The 25,979-nt window shown below is 37.7% G+C and overlaps 1 protein-coding gene across 17 annotated transcripts in view; it reads right to left on the reverse strand.

Annotated features, from left to right (window-relative positions):
* FARS2 (phenylalanyl-tRNA synthetase 2, mitochondrial) overlaps positions 1 to 25,979 on the reverse strand; it is a 619,002-nt gene that overhangs the window by 409,113 nt on the left and 183,910 nt on the right. For 15 of the 17 annotated variants that reach the window (XR_002072565.2, XM_019419846.2, XM_019419849.2 and 12 more), the window contains one exon: positions 3,350 to 3,481. The exons of the other annotated variants lie outside the window; for them this stretch is intronic. Coding sequence is in view for 14 of the 15 variants with exons in the window: in XM_019419846.2 (XP_019275391.1) it covers positions 3,350 to 3,481 (132 nt within the window). In the remaining variant the exon portion in view is untranslated. The remainder of the gene's footprint in view (positions 1 to 3,349; positions 3,482 to 25,979) is intronic. 17 annotated transcript variants of the gene reach the window in all.

Genomic DNA, 25,979 nt, shown 5'->3' on the forward strand with positions numbered 1-25,979 from the left:
AATGGTAAATTCCTTTCTGGTACAATCACAGCCTACAGTCACCCTGGTGATGATTTTAGATGTTTGTGCTCCATATATTACTTGAAAAGACATTAGCAACCTGAGTCAGCCCAATGGGAAGTGAGGGTGTGGTATTCGGGGACATGACTCAGTACTGTCCTCAAAACATCTCCTGAAGGAAAAACCAATAAAATCATCATAATAACTGTCATCACCCACATCATGATTAGTAAATCTAAGAAATCTGAAAGCAATGGCAAAAACATTATAAATTAAAGAAGAAATAAAGTAAAATTCTATAAGCTATGTGGAAGACCCTTATCTTACTCCAGGGGAAAAAAATCCACATATATGCCATAGTCAACTTAAATGTGTAATAGCGTTTTCACAGACTGTTCATATTAGCAATCTAATTCCCCGCTTTTAATTAAATGCACTCTATCATAGGAGACAACATACATGATGGCCTAGCCCTTCTTTAGGGGTAACAAATAACTACCAGCCAAAGAGAGCTCTGTTTGCTGTTGTTTGTTTCATTTGGTTTCTGTTTTTCATTCTAGGTGAGACAGAATAATTTATTTGCAATGGATTTCTAGCCACTTCATAATCATGCAATTTACTATCTGGATAGTGCAGCATGGTACCTTCCTCAGGCTCTGTCAATGGGGATCATATGAGCATCTACATGAGAGCCTTGTTATCAAGGCTAAATGAAAGAAAGGCTCAGAAGCATTGGTGAGATGAGGTGAGATCCTGGCCCACAGGAAGGGCTTAAGTGTGGCTGCTAATTTCACCATCTAGTTCCGGCTTCTTTGGTGTCCAGTTACTTTAGCACTTACCTGTGCCGCTATGAGACCCTTAAAGAAGAAGATCTACAGCCACATGTTAGTGTTTCTTGGAAGCTCTATTTAAAAGGCAGGGGAGTGGAAGGGAGGGAAGGAAACGTAGGAGAGAAGATGGAAGGAACGGCAAAATGGAACTAGAGGGCTGGAGCATGCACAGTCAGCCTTTCTCTAGACCACGGAGCTCAGCAGACAGAAAATTAGCTGTTCTTACAAATAAAGCCTGCGGTTGATGATTGCCAGGCACACAGTTTAAAGATTTTAACTACAGATGTCAAAACACATCCCAGTCTGAGAACACAGAGCAGAACTTTGTCACAATAACTTAAAGTTCAAATAGCACAGCCTACACAGAATTTCTTTTACAAAATCATCTCTTCTTTCTTTTCAGTAGTCTCCCTCGCAAGATATTTCATTTAAAATTTATCTGCACAATTTCCCACCAACTAAAACTACATCTTACCACAACTGTGAACCTCTCAAATATATTTGCATCTCATACGTTCTGTTTTTTTTTTGTTTTTTTTTTTTTCCTTTTCTTTCACTTTGCCACTTCCCTCAAGAACACTTGACATGGCTGATCTAATTGTGGAACAGCAGTCCCATTAATGTGCAATAATGACTTGGAAACCTGTTTCAGATAACTGTATTTGGCCAATTACTGTGTGAATAAACCTCATAAAAACCCATCAAGGACACTGGAAAAGATACAAGGAAGCACTATTCCCAGCAACAACTGACATGTTAAGCTGACCATCCCCTGACCGGCTTTCTCAGTCCTGGCCCTTGATAACACATGTTTCTGGGATGAAGCCTGGGATTCCTTCAAATCTTCTAAGAAAAAAAAACAAAAACATCCCAGAAGTATTTGAAGTTAGCTCCTACTCAAGAAGAGATTAAATCTTACATATTTGCTTCCAATTTTTTGTGTTTTCTACTAAGATGGATATATACGTATCAGGCTGATTTTCCGGTGTCTCTTACTATTGGTTAATTGTCTTTTTCCCTCTAAAATCCCTCAGACTAGAATCATGGATACTGAAGTGACTAAGATCAAAGAGGTAATCTAATTCCAATTAATGAGAAATCATTTCTGTGATGTACAGGACAGCCTCTGTTCAAATATTTCCTTTTTAAGGGGGCTCTGTTGATAAATGGCTCTAACCATTTGAAAAACAATTTAAAAACAAAATCAGCAATTAATTTTAGTCAGCGTGCCAGACCCAGTGCTAATAAGCACGTTACATACATCACCTTGATGAATGCTCATAATGAAACTTTGAGCAAGGTATCATTGTGCCCATTTTAATTATGAGAAAACTAAGACTCACAGGGGTTTAAGCAACTTGCCTGAAGACACACAGCTGTCAACTGACAGAAAACCTAAGATAGACAGACACCCAGGCCCAAGCCTCACAACTTTTATACACAGCCCTTAACATCCGACCTCTCTGTCCTTCTCTAGGTCAGCTCTTCAAATTATTGAAAACTATCCAAGAAGCATTTGGCACTGTTCTGGGCTTTCCCCCAAGCCTTCCTTGGCAGAAAGGAGAGGAATCTGTGAGCTGAGTCCAGGCCCCTGCAGACAAAGGTTACCTGGGAGTAAGAAGGGAAGGCTAGGCCTCCAGTCTCCCAAGCTGGATTACCACAAATCTTGCACTTGACTGCCACCTCATCTCTTCTGTCTCACACCATCCTTATTCTCTAACCCCATGACCTTACCTGTGGTCTCTCTACATTTCTTAGCCACCAAGAGGGCCTGCTCTTCTCCATTCTGCTGCCCGAGGCCCTGTGACCAAACCTGAACCAGAGCCACTGCCCTCCAAGGCCACAGAGTAAATGCCCTACTACGGGAAGGGGAGAGGGGCAGAATGCAATCTTCATCAGTTCCCCTCCACTTAACTGCTTACACAGAGTTCCTGCTCAAATGCCCAATCCCACCGACTTCTCATGGAGGATTTATACTCTGAAAAAATATTTTTTAATTACGTTCATATAGTGATTTAAAAAAAAAAAACAGCTCTGAAATTAAGTTTAAAAATAATCATTTTTATTAAGCAATGGTCCTGCAGAGAAGAGCTGTATCCACAGATATAACTTACTTATAAATGAAATAAGAACAAAAAAGTATTATATATTGGCCTTGTTCTTAAACAGTTTGGAAGACAAACTGGACTCATGTGGTATGCATCAAATGCTTAGAGGCAACTGCAAAGCAACATATCAACAAATACGAAATTATGAAGTACAAATCCAATACTTAAGTGCTAACAAGGAAGATCTCCAGAAACAAAAAGTCTGTGCAAAATATGAGAAATGAAGTTCTTCCAGAGTTAAGTATGGAGAGTTAAGGGACAAGTACGTGGGCAACAGGAGGAGACAGAGATTGTGAGGCTACCCCTACAGGGGCATATAAATGCATATGAAAATAAGTATGCAAATGAAGTGAAAGGAGAGAGAGTCTTTTTCAAGAGAGCCTACAAATAAAATGTTGGATTCTTTTCTACCTGAATTTACTAGTTGCTGTTCCATCACCCCACAGCCAAGAACTTCTAGCCATTCTCCGTGGAAGTTGATCTCCATCTCGAAGGAAGGATGAGTAAAAGGGAAGTAGCAGTCTACCCACCTAATGTCCAGTCCTGCAAAGATGCCAAATAAAAACAGATAGTGTTAAAAGGCAGTCTATCCTTCCTTATGATCAAGACTGCCCTTCAGCTAATGACAACAATTACTACATTCTGAGTAAAATAAATAGGAAACAAACTCATTTGCAGCATGTTAGGGGGAGACAATAAATCTTAAAACTTGTGAAAAACTGGGCATGTCTTTTCCAATATTAAAAACACTTTGTGCAGTTCCAGGACCCTCTAAAACCAAATCAATCACTTGTCAAATCCCTGCAAACACCTGGCAGAGGGAAAAAAATTAGGTCAAGATCAGGGGAAAGCAGGTAATTCGTCTAGTTCTATAAGTGAAAATGATATCTTTTCAGAGGTAAAGAAAAAAAAAACGTTTTACTATATATCCTGAAAACTTACTTATCAACAGTATGACCAATTTTGGATAAACTAATCAACTTTCACTTCCATAAGTATATATATTAATTTTTTAAATTAAGTTTATAAGAACTAATAAAAAGTTAAATAAGATCTCTCAGCTAAATTTAAGCAAAACATCTAGAAAGTCAAAACATTTATTTCTACAGAGGAGTACAAATACTCATACATCTAAACAAACAAGTACAGGCTAAATGCCAGAATAAATTTTTCAATAAGCAATCATGAACATGGCACTCATAAACAATGACATTATTAATTAACAAAAGAAAAGACTAATGAATTAAAAACAAACCCTGCAAAGAGCAGAAGCCACTACACCAGAAAAACCAGATGAGAAGGTCATCTGGTAGCTAAATGGCCGCCATGAGGAAAACAGAAAAGTGGGCATCAGGCAAATCATCTATGGTCTCCTGCCTAGGCTCCCTTCCCTTCGTGTAATGATCTTTCTCTTCTCTAAGCAACGTTTCTGATTCCATTTCTCCACAGTAACATGACCTCCTGTGAACTGAAAACACTGTCTTTTCTCACTCAAGACTATCTGTATTTTAAACCTTGTGGAAATCAGAATGTGAAATGAATAAAAGTAATAACAAAAACTGCTTCCATTTATTGAGGACTTACTATGCCTCTGTCATCCCACCTCACATGTAGGGAAAACAAACTATCAGAAAGGTCAAGTGTCTGCCCAAAGGCACACAGCTAGCAGATGACTAGGCCAAATCTAGGCCTTCCCAACTCCAAAACTGCCGCTCTTGACAATTAAAATATAATTCCCTGCCCATCAATAAAAGATATTTCAAGAATCAAAAAGCAGATGGGAACAGCATTATGAAACATGGGGACCTTCCCTATACCCCAGACAACAAAGGGCAAAGTAGGCTTTTCTTTTATGTTTTGTTTTAGTTGCCTTTATTTTCCTATCTACCTGATGTCTATGGCAAGTGACAAATGATTTCTGTTACACCAGTAACACAATAATCCTCGCTCTTGCTATACACATAGTATAACAGATAAATGTTACACTGCCCATATATATAGTGCACAATTTGACATATGTTGACAATGTCTACATCTATGAAACTGTCACCACGATCAATATAATGAACATGTGCATCAACCCCAAAAGTTTCCTAGTGCCCTTTTGTAATCCTACCCCTCTGCCTGTTGCCCCTTACCTCTTGTCTTCACCCCACATGTCCCCAGGCAACTGAAGATCTCCTTTCTGTCCCTACAAAATAGTTTGCCTTTCCTAGAATTTTATAACAATGGAATCATATGTCATGTACTTTTTTTTTCATATGTCTTCTTGCACTCAGAAGAATGATTTTAAGATTCACCCATGTTGTACCTATCAACAGTTCCTTCCTTCTTATCACTGAGTAGATTTCACCAACAGTTTTTCTAACCAGGAAAAAAAGCTGGTCCTGTTGCAGGCCACTGGAGAAGTGTCCTCAGGTCCCCTGAGTAGTTCAGACTTCTCTGGATGGAAGCTCCTACATGCAGAGCAGGTGTTTATTCGCCACTATGTTCTCAGAAGAAGGTATCGGTATACCTGTGTGTTTGTCCAGCTTTGGGACCAACAATCCCCTACCACACTTTTACTGAAAAGCTGCAGACGCAGTCCCACTGGCAAACAGAGACGTGTGAAGCACTGGGATATATAACCGAGAGCAGACAGACGAGCAGAGAAACAATTTTTATCATTCTTTTTTTGTAACTCCTGACAGATAAGCACAAATCACCTAGTGAAAACAACTTAGAAAAACAAATTTTGTTTACATGGCTTGAATCAAATTTTACCAAAAGCAAGATGAGTACTCAGGGTTAACATGATTCTACCATTACACAGTTAAACATCACCTGGAGCAAAGTTAGGTGAGGTCTACACAAATTAATTTTTCTTGTGTGTCCTTACTTTATTCCTTTGGACAAGCTAAATGCATAGAATTTAGTTTATACATCTTTATAGCTCACACCTATAAAACCTTACATTCCCCACCCCCAGTCAGAGAGAAAGAATATATAAGACATTACTGAGCCCTGAAAACAATCACAAATGTTGATTCAAGTAATTCTACTATCAATTTTTACGAAGCCCAGACTAAATCGCTACTGCATAATGTCTATGGGAAGCTCAGCCTGCATAGACAGGACTCTACACACACCCTCTGAGCTGTTGGTATGAGTGGTGTCAACAGAGCACAAAGACTGAACTGAAAAGTGATGTAAGGATCTCACCCCTTGTCTAGGAACTTGCTGTTACTGAAGGGCTTTGGCCACTTCTAGAAGTAAAAAAAATTACAACTGTGGATTGAAATTTTTTTAGTGTTGAATAAATTCTTAAGATAAAATGTCCACATGTTGGTTGTATCAACCCTTGCTCTTTTTTTGTTGATGACTTCAGTCACCCTGGCTCTGGGTTTCTTCTTGCTCAGTCATCCTACAGGTGTCCGTCAGGAGCAACCACGGTAATCGCTCCACTCTGAAAACCACACTTGGCAAAGCAGAAAAGGCAGGGAAGCTGGCCAAAGTTCTTCAGAATACATGAAGATGATTAATATTAATAATTTGTGGAGCAGAATCCATTGATAACAGTATCACAGAAACTAAGAAAACATAGATTGGCAAAAGTTATGTCCAATGGACCTAGAGCATTTTTAATCCTTTTCAACTCCTCAGATCCTGTTAAAAGTTTCCTTTCTGAATCTATATGATCATGCAAAGAATGCCAAATCCATAAACCATTCACCCCCTTTGTTCCATTACTTTAAAGACTTCAGTTTAAATTCTACTTCTTTCACATCAACAGGCAAAAGCCAAAATCTATGAAACCCCAGTTTTGAGAAACCTGCATCTCTGCTTCAAACAAAAATGGTCCTTATTTGAAAGTAAATTCTATTATTTAATGTGTAATTTTTGCCAAAACACCATATTCTTTTATCTATATATATATATCTATATCTATATCTATATATAGATATATATATATACATATATTTTTTTTAAACGTTTATTTCTAAAGGGGGAGCAGAGAGAGAGGGAGACAGAAGATCCAAAGCAGGCTCTGCGCTGGCAGCACAAAGCCCAATGTGGGGCTCAAATTTCACAAACTGTGAGATCATAACCCGAGCCAAAGTCGGAAGCTTAACTGACTGAGTCACCCAGGCGCTCCCTTTTATATATTCTAACAATTTAAATCCCAATTATATTGACACATTAACAGTACTTTTTTGTTTTTCAACCACTCATAGTGGAATCATTTAAAAATACACCTTCTTCTGGTTTTCTCCCCATAACCTCAAAATTATAGCAAGGTTGGGGTGCCTACATGGCTCAGTCAAGCATCCAACTTGTAGTTTTGGTTCAGGTCATGATCTCGCAATTCATGAGTTTGAGCCCCACATCAGACTCTGCACTAGGGATTCTCTCCCTTTCCCTCTCTTTCTCTCTGCCTGTCCCACACACTATCCTTCTCAAAATAAATAAACATTTTAAAAAAAAGAAAAAATTATAGTCAGGATTATAATATCGGGTTGAAAAAGCATCTGGAAATACAGCTTATATTAAAAGATGTGGTAGTGAATAACGGGCTAAAAACTTACAGAGTATGGCTTATTTCACATGCCCAAGTATCAGGAGTCAGAAAAAAAATCCACGAAAACCTATATATTTTGTGTTACATATTAATGGAGAAAAACGTTTTGTAAACATGTCCAAATCATATGGATTAATTATGCATTAGACCAATCTCTTCTTGGGATGACAGAAGAAATTATGCACACATGTATTATATATCTAATAGAAAATAATTGCAAATATTTTTCTTACCTTTGTTTTTTTTTGTTTGTTTGTTTGTTTTTTGTTTTGCTTAGTTGGTTGGTTGCTTGGTTTGGACCACAATTCACTAAACCATATTTATAAATGAAGCTCAGAGCTTTTTAAAAATTGCCTTAGAACTCTGTGAGACTAGAGCAACTGTCAAAAATTACATACCATACTTTTGAGCTGAGAGTCAAATAAAAGAAAGAATACCTTAGAATAAACAAAATATGATTTGAGTCTCAGATTTCTACCTATTTCTGTGAAACAGTGGGCAGGTTAATTAATCTCTCTGAGCCCCAGATGCCTCTTCTCCTCACTGTGTGTAACGACATCTATTTCAAGAGTGGTCATGAGTAAAGAACTTATATGTAGGAGCCCAGGTTTTCTCAAAGACAGAGAGATCCCTTTTGGAGATCTGGGCACTCACTCTGCCTTTTCTCCTAAATGAGGATGCCGGCTTTGTTCAAGAATGAAGACAGCCCAAAGTCTAAAAGCATCCCCTCAAATGGGACCGCAGAAATGATTAGTGAAAATTCCTTCGGCATAGTGACGTGAGCCCAAATGCATGTAGCTAGAAATCTAATTCTCCCAACTCTGGTGAGATATGACCTGCCCCTACCTGCCACGGGGAACCAGGGACATGGAAAGGCAGCACTGCATGTCATCTGCTCTGTGTACCAGCTTCACGACTGCTGGACCCTTGGAAAACCGATCGGGGATACAATGAAGGGGGCCAGTGTGAGGGTCTCCTCCCACCAAGCCCTGTCTCCTATGCAGTGTTGCAATGCCTAACCACGGTGACATGTTGTAAATATTAAATAGGTGTCATTCCACCTCACCCCCCAACCCACCTTCACCACAGATCTCCTACAACATGTTTAATTGCCCTGACTTATTGGCTCACTGAGGGATTCTTCCTCTGTTTCTCATCCATACCCTGTATATTTAAAGATGAGACTTTGCTATCGGAACCACCTCCCAGAGGTGTGAGAATCTAGATTTTAAAAGGTTGATGGCCCAAACTAGAGCATGTACCAGTGATTTTATATATCCTACCATGGCTACCCTCCACTGAAGCAGATAATTGTTTAAATTGACTATACAAATATGCAATTAATAACTGCTACTGGGCATTAATTTTTCAACAGGTTTTCCCTCGGCTGGTAGCAGGGAAACAGAATGCAGTGCTCTGATACCAGGGTGGCTATTCACACTTTCTGCACAGGATATAGCAGGCATCAGGAAGGAAAGTGAGGTAGGCAGAAAAAGGGTGAAAGGCTAAAAATAAATTCTTAGAAAAACTATGATCATCTTAGATGATTACCATCTAACTAGGGAAATTATCCGGATGCCATGTCAAAGGTACCTGACAATTCCATCTTTTTCTGTTTCCATTTAATTGAATTAAAGACCCACAGCTCTTTAAACTGAATATACAGCAAGTGGCATACAGGCATTTTTCCAGGTTTCTCAATATTGCTCTACTCTAATAGCTTTCTTTAAAAAGTCATTTTAATAGGTAATATGTTCACAGGGTTCAAAATCAATATACTGTAAGAGGATATATTCTACTATGTAACAAAGCATCAGTGACATCACAAGGAACAAAAGTTTTGTAATTATCTGAGGTGACTGATGTTAGCTAATTTATTGTGGTAATCACTTCACAATATGTACACACATCAAGTCATTATGTTGTATACCTTATACTAATACAACACTGTATATCAATTATATGTCAATAAACCTGGGGAAAAATATGTCATCAGTTAAAGTCTCACTGCATCCTTGTCCCTGTCCTATCCCCTCCTCCTGAATCCTTATGGGTGAACTACTAGGGTTTCCTTTTCATCACCAGATGTAAGCAAATATGGACATGTACCTCTATTTTCCTTCCTTTTTTATATAAAAGACAACATTCTTGCACATTATTCTACACCATGCTTTTATCACTTAATGATATGTTCTGGAGGCACCAACCTCCTCATTCCTTTCCCTGCTCCTTCACAGTGTTCCAGCAAGTAGCTACGCTACATTTATGTAAGAAGACCCCTATACTTGAACTATATCCATTATTCTGCTATGAACAATAGTGCTACACCAACCTACTCTGTTGGACAAAGAGTAAATGGTTTTATAGTTTTAATATTTCCCTCTACAAGAGTTGTAACAATTTTGCACTCCCATCAGCTCAATACTTTTCAAGGGCACCAAGGCCACACAACTAATTAGTACAAGAGTCAAACTGGAACTCCTATCCAGGCTGAACATTCAGGGTATCTGCTGGGTGTACTGAGACAAGACCACCCAGGTTGACCCCCCTGAGCACCTCTAATGTAGCCAGTGCAGAAGCTGGACACCATGGACAAGATTCCCAGGTTCCTACTGAGTTCCTTGCCCTTGTTGTCTATTTGCATATCCTGTCTCACCCTAGCAAAGGAAAAGAGTATGCTCTGGACCAAATAACCACATGGCTGGCAGTAATGAGGAAGAGGAAGCACAGGTAAGGCTTGAAGCATCCATGTGGGAATATGAAATTGATTCCATTTCCAAAACCCATCCCACAAGCAGAACAAAGTCATTCACAACTTATCATTAATTCCCCACCTAGGACCTTACAAACCTGGCAATGCCATCAATGTGACTCTTTAGCACGCCATATATATCCTATTATGTCCACACAGCCACATACTCTTGAATCCAGGACTACAGACAGCTAAGAGGAATAAAATCATTCCAACTACAAAGTTAACATTAAAGACTACCTTTTCCCTCTTGGAGAGGGAAAGAGGATAATAAAATACTCTCGTGTGGAACCTCCATAGCACATAGCAGAAGCTATCAGCACTATTTCAGCCACAACGATGCCCTCTACTAAGACGTATACAAAGTAATAGGGGGAAAAGAAAAGGTTAGCATTTTCTACCACCAACGGTGATAGTGCAACTGATCACATATCTATTATCACAGTCTTCTGTTTATCACACAGTCTTCTGCCTGGTGGAAAGACTGGGGTGGTAAGTGCTGTTTCAGGCTCTTGCCATAAACTGCTATACACAGGAATCCTTTGATTAGGGCTTGGATCTTAAAATGATACTATCATCTCTCTACCTCACAATGGGGTGAGAAATGGAGTACAGCACAAATTAATGGCACCTCATTCCAAACCTGGCCATGAGGTCAGAGTCACTAGGATAACTGACTGCTCTTGGGCTATGTAGGGAGCAAAGGAGACAGTGTAACAACAACCTCGCCTGGGGTGGGCCACAGCAACAGGCTGGTCCTCAATCTTCCTTGCCCACCATTCCCACAGGATGGCACACAAACCTTATAGACAGAAGCCTAACACTCCACCCCAACAAATCTGATCAAAGAAGACGTAGGTAGGCCAGTCATAATGTATGGAAAGAGCAATCATAGATCTAGGATCAAATCCCAGCTCCACCATTTAGCAAGTTCCTTACCCTCTCACTGCCTCAATTTTGTTTAAAATAAGAATACTTACCTCACAGAGTTGTGGTAACAATTCAGTAAGAAAAAGTATGTAAAGAACCTAAATACCAAATGAGTGATTTTTGAATTGAATGTCATTGAAATTCAGACCATAATATAAAATATCTTTCATCTTCTTATAAAAACATGAAAAAAAATTTTCCAAGTTGCATTCTTAAGGTAATCAACATTTGCTACTCATTTAATGTGGCGCTGTGCTGAACACTTTGCATGCCCTCTTTAATCTTTGCACCGATATAAACACTGCTCAATGACTCCTACTGTCCACATCTTATAGATGAAGGAACTGTGGTTACGACAGCTTACATATCTTATCTCAGTTTACACAGTAAATGTCAAGATCAGAATTCAAAACCAGGTATCAGACAATAAAGCCCTATGCTGCCCTCCACTGGAACAGATCATGAAAAACTACACTAACTTGGCTTTCCACGCAAAGTGGCTTTATAAGACCAAGATGACATCAGACACATGTGACACATGTTTTTCTAACACATTATGACAGGTATGACAACAAAGAGAAAACCAAAAAGGTATAGTCTACATTCAAAGATAAGAGAAATACCTCCACAGGCTAAAAACAGAACAGAAATGGAACACAGTGAGAGAGGAGAAAGCACAGTGCTTCTGGGCTCAGGGTCCATACTCAGGAAGAGGTACTAAGAGCTTGCCGTCAGCAGGATGATGTACTACTGGTTCAGGATCTGAGGGAAGCTAAAAGCTTAAAGTCAGTTGCAAGAATGGAATATGCTCCAAGCTCATAAAAGAAGGGTAACAAAAACTCACCAAATCCAGCCTGGGGCAAGAGCTCTAAAGAGCTGTTGCCTGAGAGATCCTAGCCATAGGCCTTGGAGCTTCCATATCCCTTAAATCAGAGCTGGACAGTAAATCGAACAGATCCCTATGAGTCTGTTCTGGATTTCAAGCCTAGACAGCTAGGTGGAACCAACTGCAAAGACACATAGGGGAGAAACAAGCAAAGCAGGAAAGAACAGGAGGGAGGAAAAGAGAGAAAAGGAAAAAAATGAAAACAAAAATGCTCCACTGAATATGAACCTGTAAACCAAAATTCCAAAGTACATGAATAAATCTAATGCTAAGTAAGCCAGCTAACAAAACCAACCATCAAACAAGAATTCACTCCAGATGAAATTAATTTTCTAAAGCAACCTAAAATCTTATTTTTATTTTTATTTTATTTTTTAATTTTTAAAATTTACATCCAAATTAGTTAGCATATAGTGCAACAATGATTTCAGGAGTAGATTCCTTAGTGCCCCTTACCCATTAGCCCATCCCCCCTCCCACAACCCCTCCAGTAACCCTCAGTTTGTTCTCCATATTTATGAGTCTCTTCTGTTTTGTCCCCCTCCCTGTTTTTATATTATTTTTGTTTCCCTTCCCTTATGTTCATCTGTTTTGTCTCTTAAAGGCCTCATAGGAGTGAAGTCATATGATTTTTGTCTTTCTCTGACTAATTTCACTTAGCATAATACCCTCCAGGTCTATCCACATAGTTGCAAATGGCAAGATTTCATTCTTTGTGATTGCTGAGTAATACTCCATGGTATATATATACCACATTTTCTTTATCCATTCATCCATTGATGGACATTTGGGCTCTTTCCATACTTTGGCTATTATTGATAGTGCTGCTATAAACATGGGGATGCATGTGTCCCTTCGAAACAGCACACCTGTATCCCGTGGATAAATGCCTAGTAGTGCAATTGCTGGGTCGTAGGGTAATTCTATTTTTAGTTCAATTCCTGTGTTGGCCTCTGTGCTGACAGCTCAGAACCTGGAGACTGCTTCGGGTTCTGTGTCTCCTTCTCTCTCTGCCCCTCTCCTGCTCAAGCTCTGTCTCTCTGTCTCTCTCTCAAAAATAAATAAATACTAAAAAAAATTAAAACAAGTGTGTTTCAGATATCCCAAGAAATACAATAAAGCACAATTTACAGATTTGTTCTAAAAAAAATCATAAGGCAATCTTTTTGTAAACCAGATCTGAACAATGCAACTGTAAGATTTTATCTATCTCCCTATCAAATTTTGCTTTGAGAAGCAAAACACCAGTCCTGATTTCAAAGAATTCCTGTCACAAACAGTAAGCAGCAACAGAAAAAAGCCTTAGAAAAACAGATTAAGTGATGAGTGAGGAATAAGAAAAATTTAAAAAAAGAAAGATGAAGACAGTGAGGTGTGAAGGAAAAAATGGAGAAGAAAGTACAGACAGTCCTTGACTAATGATTTTTTAACTTTACGACAGACTGAAAATGACATGCGTTCACTAGACACTGTACTTTGAATTTTGAAGTTCAATCTTTTCCCAGGCTCTGGTGCTACTGGGCAGTGGCAGCAACAAGCCGCAGCTCCCAGTCAGCCATGTGATCACAAGGGTAACAGCCCATACACTTCCAACCATTCTGTACATGTATACCGTTCAGTGTTTCGCCTTCAGTACAGTATTCAACAAATTACATGAGATACTCAAGACTTTTTTTAATCAGATAGGCTTTGTGCTAGCTGATTTTGCCCAACTGTAGGCTAATGTAAGTGTTCTGAACACATTTAAAGTAGGTGAGGCTACGCTATGATGTTTGGCAGGGTAGGTGAATTAAATGCATATTCTACTTAGGATATTTTCAACTAACAATGAGCTTATCAGGATGTAAACCCATCATAAGTCAAAGAATATATATATCTAAAAGGAGAAGTCAAAGTGTCAAATGAAAAAGAATGATCTCCATGTCTGGACAAGGTGGAATAATGATAAATCAGTTTTACCTTTCCACATGAAAAACTAAAAACAAATAAAAAACAATGCCACATAAGACATTGGACATCAGGTAACCAAGGACACTGATCAGTGAGAGGGGAGCCCTAATACTGTCCTTGGAGAGAAGAACACAGAAAGAGCCCAGAAGACTTCCCAAGCTAAGGAGACAGAGTGGGAATCTGTACAAGTCAGGGTTAAGTAGAATTCATTGAACAGAGTAGACAGAAGAGGGCTGCATAGAGAACTCTAAAGATCTGAAAAAAAACCCACAATTTTAGTATTAAATTGAATACTATCAGTACTTAAATCTACACAAGGCCAGGGAACAAATAACACAAAAACATTAGAGGGAATAATGCTGGGAACTCACAAGTACCAAGAATACTGCCAATTCCCAACAGCCAAGTGGAAAACAATAATCAATAGGTTATCAGTTACAGTACTAAGAAGGGTCTTATGTTGGTTGTGGGGAAAAAAACTAACCCAGACCCTGTGTAACAAGATTTAACAGGAAGAACAAAAAGGATTAAGGTATTTGTAAGTAATCTCAGAACAAACTTCAGGAATACTATGAGGAATACAAAAATACTGAAAGCATTACAAGGTAAAATTAACAATGCCTGGCATTTTCTAGAAAATTATTATGCAAAAAAGAAGAAAACAGCAGGAAAAAATAAATCATCAACAACTGACACAGACGATAGAAGTAGCAGAAAAAAAATACTAAAGTATGTATGATAGTATTCAATATATTCAATAAGTTCCAGGAAAGCCTGAAAATGTTAAGTAGAGACAAAGAAAATACAAAAGAAGGCACTCACTGAAACAAATGAATGGGGTGAATAAGAAAGAAACACTGGCTGGAATTCACAGCAGATTAGATATTGCAGAAAAAAATAATTGGTGAACTTGAAGATAAAGCAATGGAAAGTATCCAAAAGGAAACACAGAAGGAGAAAAAAAGGAACAAAATAGAAAGAAAAGTGAAAAGAACACCAATGAATTCTGAAAAAGTTTAAAGTGGCCAAATATAGATGTTATTGGAGTCCACAAAGGAAGAAAGTGATAGAGAAAATATGTGAAGAATAAAATTTACCAACATTTCTCAGAGTGGACGAAAAATATAAACCCATCAATCCCAGCTCAACCAACTCAGGCACAAAAAAATTTAAAGAAAACTACAGCTATGCAAATCATAACCACATTGCTTAAATCTAATGACAAAGAAAAAATTTCAAAAACAAAGAGAAGACACATTATATATAGAAGAACAAAGGCAAAAGCAAAAATCACAGCAGATCTCTTACAAGAAACACACATGAGAAGAGAGAGAAACAATATTTTTAAAAAACCAAAACAACAAAACTGTCAATCTAGAATCCTTTACTCAATGACAATATCTCAAAAACAAAGACAAGGTAGACACTTTTCAGACAGACAAAAGCTAAAGGAATTCACTGCTAGCAGATCCAGACTATGAAATATATTAATGACAGTCCTTCAAGCTGAAGGAAAATGATACCAGGTAGAAACTAGAGAAGGAGCAATGCACACTGTAACTAGTTGGGTTAATATAAGACTTTTTTTTTCTTTTTTTCTTTAAATATCCTTAAAAGCTAATCAACTGTTTAAACAAAAATAACCACAATGTATTTAGCAGTTGATAACACAGATATAAGTAAAATACATTAACAACAATAGCACAAAGTCCAGAAAGGGAGAAATGAAAGTCTACTGTTGCAAGGGTTTTATACTATACATGAGTAGTATAGTATCACTTGAAGATAGACTATGCAAACTTAAAGGTATATATTATCAACCATAAAGTAATTGCTAGAATAACACAAAAAGTTATAGCTACTAAGTCAAACAAAACAGATAAAATGAAATAGTAAAAACTCCACAATTAATCCAAAGAAAGCAAAGCTGAAAAAATAAAGAACCAAGAACAAATGTGACAAATAGAAAACGAATAGCAAAATGATCATTTAAACTCAACCACACAGATAATCACATTGATGCAAATAATCTCATTAAAACAACTTGGAGGGGTGCCTGAGTGATTCATTCAGTTAAGTGTCCAACTTAGCTCAGGGCATGATCTTGCAGTTCATGAGTTTGAACCCCACAACAGGCTCTGTGCTGACAGGTCAAAGCCTGGGGACTGCTTCAGATTCTCCATCTCCCTCTCTCTCTGCCCCTCCTCTGCTTGCACTCTGTCTCTCAAAAATAAATAAATAACATTAAAAATTAAAGAAAAAACAACTTTGAACAAGAAGAACAAAGTTGGAAGGTTAAATTCAAGGCTTGTGATGTAGCTACTATAATGAAAAAAGTGTAACATTGAATCAAGATAGACAATAATAGATGAATGGAACAGAATATAGAATCCAGAAATAGATCCAAACATATACATTCAATTGATTTTAGACAAAGGTAGGAAGGCATGGTTACTTCAACAAATAGTGCTGGATATCCATATGCAAAAAATATATAATCCATAGATCACACCATATGTAAAATTTTTCAAAATAATGACAAGCCTAAAAATAAAACCAAAAAGTATAAAACTTCTAGAAGAAAACAGAGTAGAAAAATCTTTATGACCTTGGGTTAGTTAAGATTTCTCAGAAACTACATGAAAAACATATTCCATAAAAGAAAAAAAATAATTAAATTTCATCAAAATTAAGAACCTCTGCTCTTTGAGGGTCACTGTTAAAAGAATGAAAAGACAAGCACAGAATGGGAGGGGGGGGGCGGGTATCTTCAAATCACATATCTGATAAAAGACTTGTCTGCAGAATACATAAAGAAGCTTTGAAAATCAATTTAAAAAATTTTATTGGGAAAAAGGTTTGGAAACTTCACCCAAGAATACATAAATGGATAGCAAATAAACACATGATGCTCAGCACCAGTAGTCATTAAGAAAATGCAAATTAAAATCCCAATCAGGTATGACTATATACCTATTAGAATGGCTAAAATTAAAATGACTGACCATACCTAGTATTGCCAAAGATGGGAAGCAACTTCTATCATATACTACTAACAGAAATAAAAAATGGTTCAACCACTTTGAAAAACAGTTTGGCAGTTTCTTCTAAACTTAAATGTATACCTCCTATTCATCCATTCCATTCCTACATATTTACACAGGAGAAATAAAAATATATGCCCATACAAAGACCTAAACCTGGGCGGCTCAGTAAGTTAAACAGCCAACTATTAATTTCAGTGTGGGTCATGATCTCACATCATGAGATCGAGCCCCGCACTGGGCTCTTTGCTAACAGCGAGGAGTCTGCTTGGGATTCTCTCTCTCCCTCTCTTTCTCTGCCCCTCTCCCACTCAAAATAAATAAACAAACATTTTAAAAAAGAAGAAGAACAAAGAGCTAAACACAAATATTTATAGCAGTTTTATTTGTAACAGTCAAAACCTAGAAATAACCCAAATGTCCATCCACCTAGATGGATAAACATATTGTGAGCTGTCTGTACAATATAACACAATTCAGCAGTAAAAAAGGATGAAGCATTAATACATGCTGCAACATGGAAGTATCTCAAAATAATTATGCTCAGTGAAAAAGGTCATGATCTCACAGCCTGTGATTTCGAGCAAATAGGGCTCTACCCTGAGCTAGCAATAAGAGCCAGCCCCACATTGGGCTCTGTGCTGACAGCTCAGAGCCTAGAGCCTGCTTTGGATTCTGTGTCTCCCTCTCTCTCTGCCCCTCCCCTACTCGTGCTCTGTCTCTGTCTCTGTCTCTCTCTCTCTCAAGAATAAACATTAATTTTTTTTTAATTTTTTAATTTGATTCAATTTTAGGAACAAAGTAGAACTAACCACTATAAACCTAATTACTATTCTCAATCGCTTTCACTTCAGTTATATTAACAGAGATTCATGGATAGAGAAAAATGTGAAAAGATATGGAAGATATGGGATCCTCATTACCATTACAAGTGACTTCACTCTTGACTAAGTCAACATACACGATACAGAGCCCTAGGATGTTTTGGTTGGATGGGACAACATGTACGTTGGGTTGACAAGCAGGTTATTTTGGGGGTATCAATACCTATGGAAGAAGAAGGTGGCAACAGGTTGGAACAGAAGAAGTCAATGAGCTGCAGTCAGGCCCAACAAAGCCTTACATAGCTCTGGTGCTTAGCCCATCAAGACTGCCCTATAGTGGGATAGTGGGGTCGTGGGTCAAAATGCTGGGCCTTTTTATTTCTGCCACAACCAGTCTTTGGATGTGGGCAGCCCTGGGAAAGGCATCTCCTGGGGCAACGAGTCTGCCTATAAGCTGAGGCAGTCCCCAAAGGAGCTGACAGCTGGAGGCCATCTGCACTCTCATCAGGAGCATCCTTGGAGGGGATCCTAAGACACGTATCTCAATGACCATCACAGGTCTTTTTTATCTTAAACAAAAGATAAGAGAAATTACTTGCCCACGGCAACATATCTAGTCAACAGCAAAGGACACAATCTGTTTCTTCTTCAGACTAGTTAATCTAACTTGTGCTACAGTCCAATGGTTTCTAAAGGGAAAATCCAATGTTTAGCAAGACTGTACCAAAGAAGGCCTGTAAATCCTATGAAACAGAGGGTGAAACCAAAACGTTAGTTATCCTAAACCCCCACCTCAGCTGCTCTGAAAGAAATGATTGGCCAAATAGGCTACAAAATATTGGAGAAACAATTTAGAAATGTTTAAAATGACAGCAAATGCCACAAGCATGAAAATAATCTAAAGGGTTATTTTATTCCTTTCTAATTCTAAACTGGAAACCTCTCTTAGCCTTAGGATGCTGGCACAATTGAAATGTTAACAGAAAATAATAAACTGCTCTGGAGAGGCGGGGGGAAAAAACCTGAACTAAAGCAGCTGTAATAACAACAAATTGCCACAAGGAAATAGTATGTTCTAATTTTTAATTTTGCTTTTCAAGAACAAAGGAATATGATATTAATAACAACATCAAAAAAGGGGGAACGCAAGCTTAGACCATAAGCACAAACATAAAAAGTCACTAAATAATTCTGAGGGGCGCCAAGGTAGTAACTACTCATTAACTAATTAAAGAAAGATGGAATTTGAAGTTTTTAAATGATCTTTGGTGTCTATAATGGAACTGAGTCTGATGTGGCAAATAGGGCTCTACCCTGAGCTAGCAATAAGAGCCAGAGTAAGGCTCAGAAATATTCAGTCTCAGAAATATTATCTTTTCAAAAGAGCCTACCTCTAACATGGGCTTGGAAGTCAGGCTGATTAGGCTAAAACCCAGGCTCAAAACATTTCCAACTATGTGAACTTCATGGTAATGCATTTCTCTGTGTCTAGGTTCCCTTGTCTAAAAAGAACAGAGATTATAATCATAGATGTGGGTCAAAACAAAAAGATCCTTGTGCAGAATTTGACACTGTTAATTATTATCTCGATCACTGTCACTTATCATAATTAAAACTATTAGTAATCTAAATGACACCCAGGTTGTTTGTACCTGTATGGTTTACCAAGGTATTTTTCAGAAACTAGCAGACCTCCCCCCCAAAAATTAAATGACCCTCTGAAATGCCCAGTGTAATAACATGGCACTTCTGTTCAGAGTGCAGAAGAAACAGCCAAGAGTCTTGAGGGAGTAGTTAAGATTCAGTGTGAACACCAGGAGAGCACACAGCACCTGTTTTCTCTTATACATACCCCTCGCCCTTGTAGTTCATAAAATGGGTCTGGATTTGGCTCACCTTCCCACCCTGCTTAACATCTACCCTGAGAAGAATCTTAGCAGATGTTATAATCATACAAACACACCTGGGGACAAACTCACTCCCGGAGACAGCTCCCTTGGCAATACGCATGGCAAAGATACACCGGGGCTAGGTAAGATGCATCTTTAAGGATTTTCAGGGTATTTGGCTACTGGGTGAATGGGGTTAAAAATGATCTCATAGCTGGAAGGAAAGAAAAAATAAAAGGCTTTTATCAGATAGACTTTAGTGCACTGAACAACATATATTCTCCAAGCAGGTGGATTTTTTACTTCAATGCCATTCCACAATTCTGTCAACTCAGTCTTATAAACAAAAAGTAAATTTGAAGATTTATAAAACAGTACCTCTGATCTGTAATGAAATCTAAAACCTAAAAGTCAAGGCCAATAGGTTTTTAAAAATAAAGAAAATGTTTGCCTGAAATAGAGAAGTAACAACTTAACTGCTGTTTCAAAAGTTAATATTCTTATTCTAATATTCAGAAAAGTCATACACTTCAGAAGTGGTTTTTTATGAGGAAAATTGCTACCTGGAAACTTTTGCCTCAAAGCACAATTTTGAGTGGCATTCAAATACAAATATTAAAAATAAAAACATAAAGGAAATCCGGCACTGGATGCAAAGTTCCAAGGTCCCTGGGAAGGTTTTATAATCTACAGAGGGTCTAGAACATTTTTTTCTTTTTAAAATATTTGCTGGTGTTCAGAGAGGACATTAAGGCTTCCATCAACCCCAATACGACTGTTATGTCAGTCTGGTATAAAATCACATCTCATTTCATTAGACAAAATAAAGACAAATCAACCATAACTACTGTTCTTTGATTGTATAATATTTCCTCATAAAAATCCCTGTTTTTACTGCCTTGTTTTAATTTTTCTCCCTTTCCTTAGTCCTTCATTATTTTTCATATTTACACATTTATTTAACATTTTCTTCTTACAAGGCACCTTTCACATATGTTATTTTATTTTATTCTCATGGGAAACAAGTATTATTATGTTGGCTTTTAAGAATTAGAACACTGGGGCCTAAAGCACTAAATGACCTGTTTAAGATTTTAAAGTGGATGAAAGAGAACTTAAGTTTAATTTTTCTGCACACTACCATTTCTCAGTGGACATGAGATTTCTCAGTTAACCATTTTTCTTCCTTTCTTGTGCATTTTTCATGCCTTAGTGCCATAACCGCTATCTGCTTACTCTCAATGACTAGAGTCAGCCCTGATGTCCTCCAACCAGGAAGCTCTCCTGGAGCACATGCTCAATCTCAGGGGAGGTCCCTCTCCTATGTGCTCTCATGACACTTTGCGTTTCCCTGTGAGAGGGGTCAAGATTCATGGCTCCATGAAAGCAGAGATTATGTCTAACTCATTTAGAACTGTGATGCCTGAAATGTGCTGGAAATCCAAGAGTCCTCCCTGCTCAGAAAAATAAAAACCCAGCCCCAAAGAGAGTTTAGATGAGCACACAGAAGAGCGTCTGCTTCGGGACTCAGCCTGTGCACCAGAAAGCTTCCTGATGGGAGGCCACATGAGTAAACACTAGAGGATAAATAAGAATTATCCAGTTGAAGGGTGAAGGGGCTGGGAGGCCTAAACAAGGTGAGGGGGGAAGACAAGAATAAAAAATAACAAAGTAGGAGAAACACAAATACTGGCATTTAAGAAAGGAGGCTACCTGCCTGTTTAGAACCACTCAGTTATCTAACCAGGAGGCAGTTTCTGAACCTCACCAACAGCAAATCCTTTGATGAGATAAATGTGTCACAAGGCACAAATAAAGAGGGTTCTAAAAATGATTCTTTCCATAGTTTGACAATGGGAAAAGTCAGATGACCATGAACCTTTCTGTAAAGCGACTAGAGAAGGATTATGATCTCCCTCAAATACTACAATCCCTTCTACCCTAACTTGCCTTGAAAATGGCCTAAACAACACAGCCCATCTCTCCTGCGTTCCAGTGTTAAATAGATAATATTACTGCTAAAAATGTCATAAGTCCTTTATTTTATCATGGAAGTAAAGAGAAGCTGGCTATAATAGGATTTTCTTATCAACAATCTCACTCTGAAACTTGTTTCACTACTACATTATTTCATTTAAATACAAAATATTGCATAGCAAGCAACAGAAATAGAAAATAGCAAATATCCATGTACCCACCATTCAGTTTTATGAAATCAAAACATTTTGTAATATTTAACTTCGTATCTTTTTAATTTTAATGAAACATTATGAACACACTTGGAAGCCTGGTTTGTACCTCCTCCCTATATGATTTTTCACCTCCTAGAAAAAGACATTAGCATGAAGTTGATGTTCTCTTTTTAAAAATACATATATATATGAAGAATATATAGGATTATTTAGTGGTTTCTTAAATATTACATGAACTATGCATCCAGCAATTGAGATATTCTAACAAACCTTGCTAAAATAGGGCAGCAGAGGCTTAATGAATTATAACAAGAATCTCTATAAATATAATTTGAACTCGCACATAGGTAGGGAAATCTGGAGGTGCAAAAACATAGAGGTCAATTAAAAGTCGTAAGGGAGCAGTCAAGTTCCAGCTGGGGGAATGGTAACTAAGACTCCCACATAAGGCGTGCACTTTGTATTACAATCTGTTTTTCTATGTCATCGCAAACACTTACAAATGTTAGAATTTTAGGTTTTACACATGAAAAATGACAATGAACAACTGGTGGCTTTCATTTGCTTTTCTTTGGTACTAATAAGGGTGAATGTCTTTTCATATGTTCATTTGTCATTCTAGCTACACCGTTTGTCACCTTCACGAAATGTTCACCCATTTCTCCCTTAGGTTGACTTTGGCTTATTTATTTGGAGGACCTCCTTATATATGCTGAATGCTTACTTGACATGCCACTGTACTCTTATTATAATGTCTAAAATAAAAATGATTGACCACATCAACTATCATTGAAGACACAGAGCAACTGGAAGTTTCATACACTATTGAAAGGAATATAAAATGGTACAACCACATCAGAGAATAGTTTAGTGGCTTCCTAGAAAGTTAGAAGACAACTACCACATGGTGTAGCCATTCCACTGCTTTTACCAAAGCAAAATAAAAGCATACATCCTTACAAAGACTTGTACATGAATATACAAAGCTTTTGCATAGAGCTTTACCTATAATAGCAAAACACTGGAAATGATCCAAATCTCAATCAACGGGTAGATGAATAAATAAACTATTGAATGGAATACTGCTACATAAAAAAAAAAATGAACTATTAATATACACTCCACCATGGATGCTCTTAAAATAATTATGGTAACTGAAACAAGCCAGGCCAAAAAGAGGGGAAAAAAAAAACAGGGTACACATCATAGCATTCCATTTATAAAAATCTAGAAGGTATAAATTAATCAATAGTGACAGAAAGTAGAAAAATGATTACCTAGGGTGAGGAAATGTGAGGAAGGGCAAGAAGGAGAGATTACCAAGGTACAGAAGGAAAATTTGGGAGTGATGAACATGTTCATTACCTCAACTGTGATGGTGGTTTCATGAGTATATACATACATCAAAATTGATGAGAGTGTGTAAATATGTTTACTTTACTGTATGTCAACTTAGCCTGTATACTTTAAACATGTATAGTTTATTTTATATCAATTATAACTCAATAAAGCTGTTCCTTAAAATTTTGTAGTAATAGTAGGAGAATAATGCTAATATCATCCTCAGTGGGAAAAAACTGAGCCCCCTAAGGTCAGGAACAAGACAGGGATGTCCACTCTCACCACTGTTATTCAACATAGTATTGGAAGTCTTAGCCTCTGGAATCAGACAACACAAAGAAATAAAAGGCATCCAAACTGGCCAGGAGGAGGTCAAACTTTCACTCTTCACAGATGACATGATACTCTATATGGAAAAACCAAAAGATTCCACCAAAAAATTCCTAGAACTGATTCATGAATTCAGCAAAGTTGCAGGATATAAAATCAATGCACAGAAATCCGTTGCATTCTTATTCACCAAGAATGAAGCAACAGAAAGAGAAATCAAGGAATCAATCCCATTTACAGTTGCACAAAAAACCATAAAACACCTAGGAATAAACCTAACCAAAGAGGTGAAAAATCTATACACTGAAAACTATAGAAAGCTTATGAAAGAAATTGAAGAAGACACAAAAAAATGGAAAAAGATTCCATGCTCCTGGATAGAAAGAACAAATATTGTTAAAATGTCAATAACTACCCAAAGCAATCTACATATTCAGTGCAATCCCTATCAAAGTAATACCAGCATTCTTCACAGAACTAGAACAAATAATCCTAAAATTTGTATGGAACCAGAAAAGACCCCAAATAGCCAAAGCAATCTTGAAAAAGAAAACGAAAGCAGGAGGCATCACAATCCCAGACTTCAAGCTATACTACAAAGCTATAATCATCAAGACAGTATGGAACTGGCACAAGAACAGACACTCAGATCAACGGAACAGAATAGAGAACCCAGAAATGGACCCACAAACATATGGCCAACTAATCTTTGACAAAGCAGGAAAGAATATCCAATGAAATAAAGACAGTCTCTTCAGCAAGTGGTGGTGGGAAAACTGGACAGCGACATGCAGAAGAATGAACCTGGACCACTTTCTTACACCATACACAAAAATAAACTCAAAATGGATGAAAGACCTCAATGTAAGACAGGAAGCCATCAAAATCCTCGAGGAGAAATCAGGCAAAATCCTCTTTGATCTTGCCCGCAGCAACTTCTTACTCAACACGTCTCCGGAGGCAAGAGAAACAAAAGCAAAAATGAACTACTGGGACCTCATCAAAATAAAAAGCTTCCGCACAGCAAAGGAAACAATCAGCAAAACTAAAAGGCAACTGACAGAATGGGAGAAGATATTTGCAAATGACATATCAGATAAATGGTGAGTAGCCAAAATCTGTAAAGAACTTATCAAACTAAACACCCAAAAATCAAATAATCCAGTGAAGAAATGGGCAAAAGACATGAATAGACACTTCTCCAAGGAAGACATCCGGATAGCCAACTGACACATGAAAAAATACTCAACATCACTCATCATGAGGGAAATACAAATCAAAACCATAATGAGATACCACCTCACACCTGTCAGAATGGCTAACATTAACAACTCAGGCAACAATAGATGTTAGCGAGGATGTGGAGAAAGAGGATCACTTTTGCATTGTTGGTGGCAATACAAGCTGGTGCAGCCACTCTGGAAAAAAGTATGGAGGTTCCTCAAAAAACTAAAAATAGAACAACCCTACGACAGCAATTGCACTACTAGGCATTTATTCACAGGATACAGGTGTGCTGTTTCAAAGAGACACATGCACCCCCATGGTTATAGCAGCACTATCAACAATAGCCAAAGTATGGAAAGAGTCCAAATGTCCATCAATGGATGAATGGATGGATAAAGAAAATGTGGTATATATACAATGGAGTATTACTCGGCAATCAAAAAGAATGAAATCTTGCCATTTGCAACTACGTGGATAAACCTGGAGGGTATTATGCTAAGTGAAATTAGTCAGCCAGAGAAAGACAAAAATCATATGACTTCACCCCTATGAGGCCTTTAAGAGACAAAACAGATGAACATAAGGGAAGGGAAACAAAAATAATATAAAAACAGGGAGCGGGACAAAACAGAAGAGACTCAAATATGGAGAACAAACTGAGGGTTGCTGGAAGGGTTATGGGAGGGGGGATGGGCTAATGGGTAAGGGGCATTAAGGAATGTACTCCTGAAATCATTGTTTCAGTATATGCTAACTAATTTGGATGTAAATTTTAAAAAATAAAAAATAAAAATAAATTTAAAAAAAGAATAGTAGGAGAATAAAACAGAATCCTAACCATGCTAGGCTTCTGTCTTCTAAACATCTTTTCCAATACAGGTCAAAAATTTTTAAATTCCCCTAACCTTCTTTTTACATCTTTCTAAAAATAAGCAAAATAATATCTCAAGTAAATTAGAAATAGTGAGAGGGATTGGGGGCATCATAGACAAAAGGTTATCCTGGAGATATAATGGAGAGCAAGGACTGAAGTGAGAATCCAGGTCTTAAAAAGACTGTTCTTCCTCCAGGAAATCCAGGAAATTCACTGTTAACCTGTTTGCTATTGATAGTAGTAA

This window comes from Panthera pardus, unplaced genomic scaffold (assembly GCF_024362965.1).
Source record: "Panthera pardus isolate Hobbes unplaced genomic scaffold, ASM2436296v1 HiC_scaffold_17, whole genome shotgun sequence".
NCBI lineage: Eukaryota > Metazoa > Chordata > Mammalia > Carnivora > Felidae > Panthera > Panthera pardus.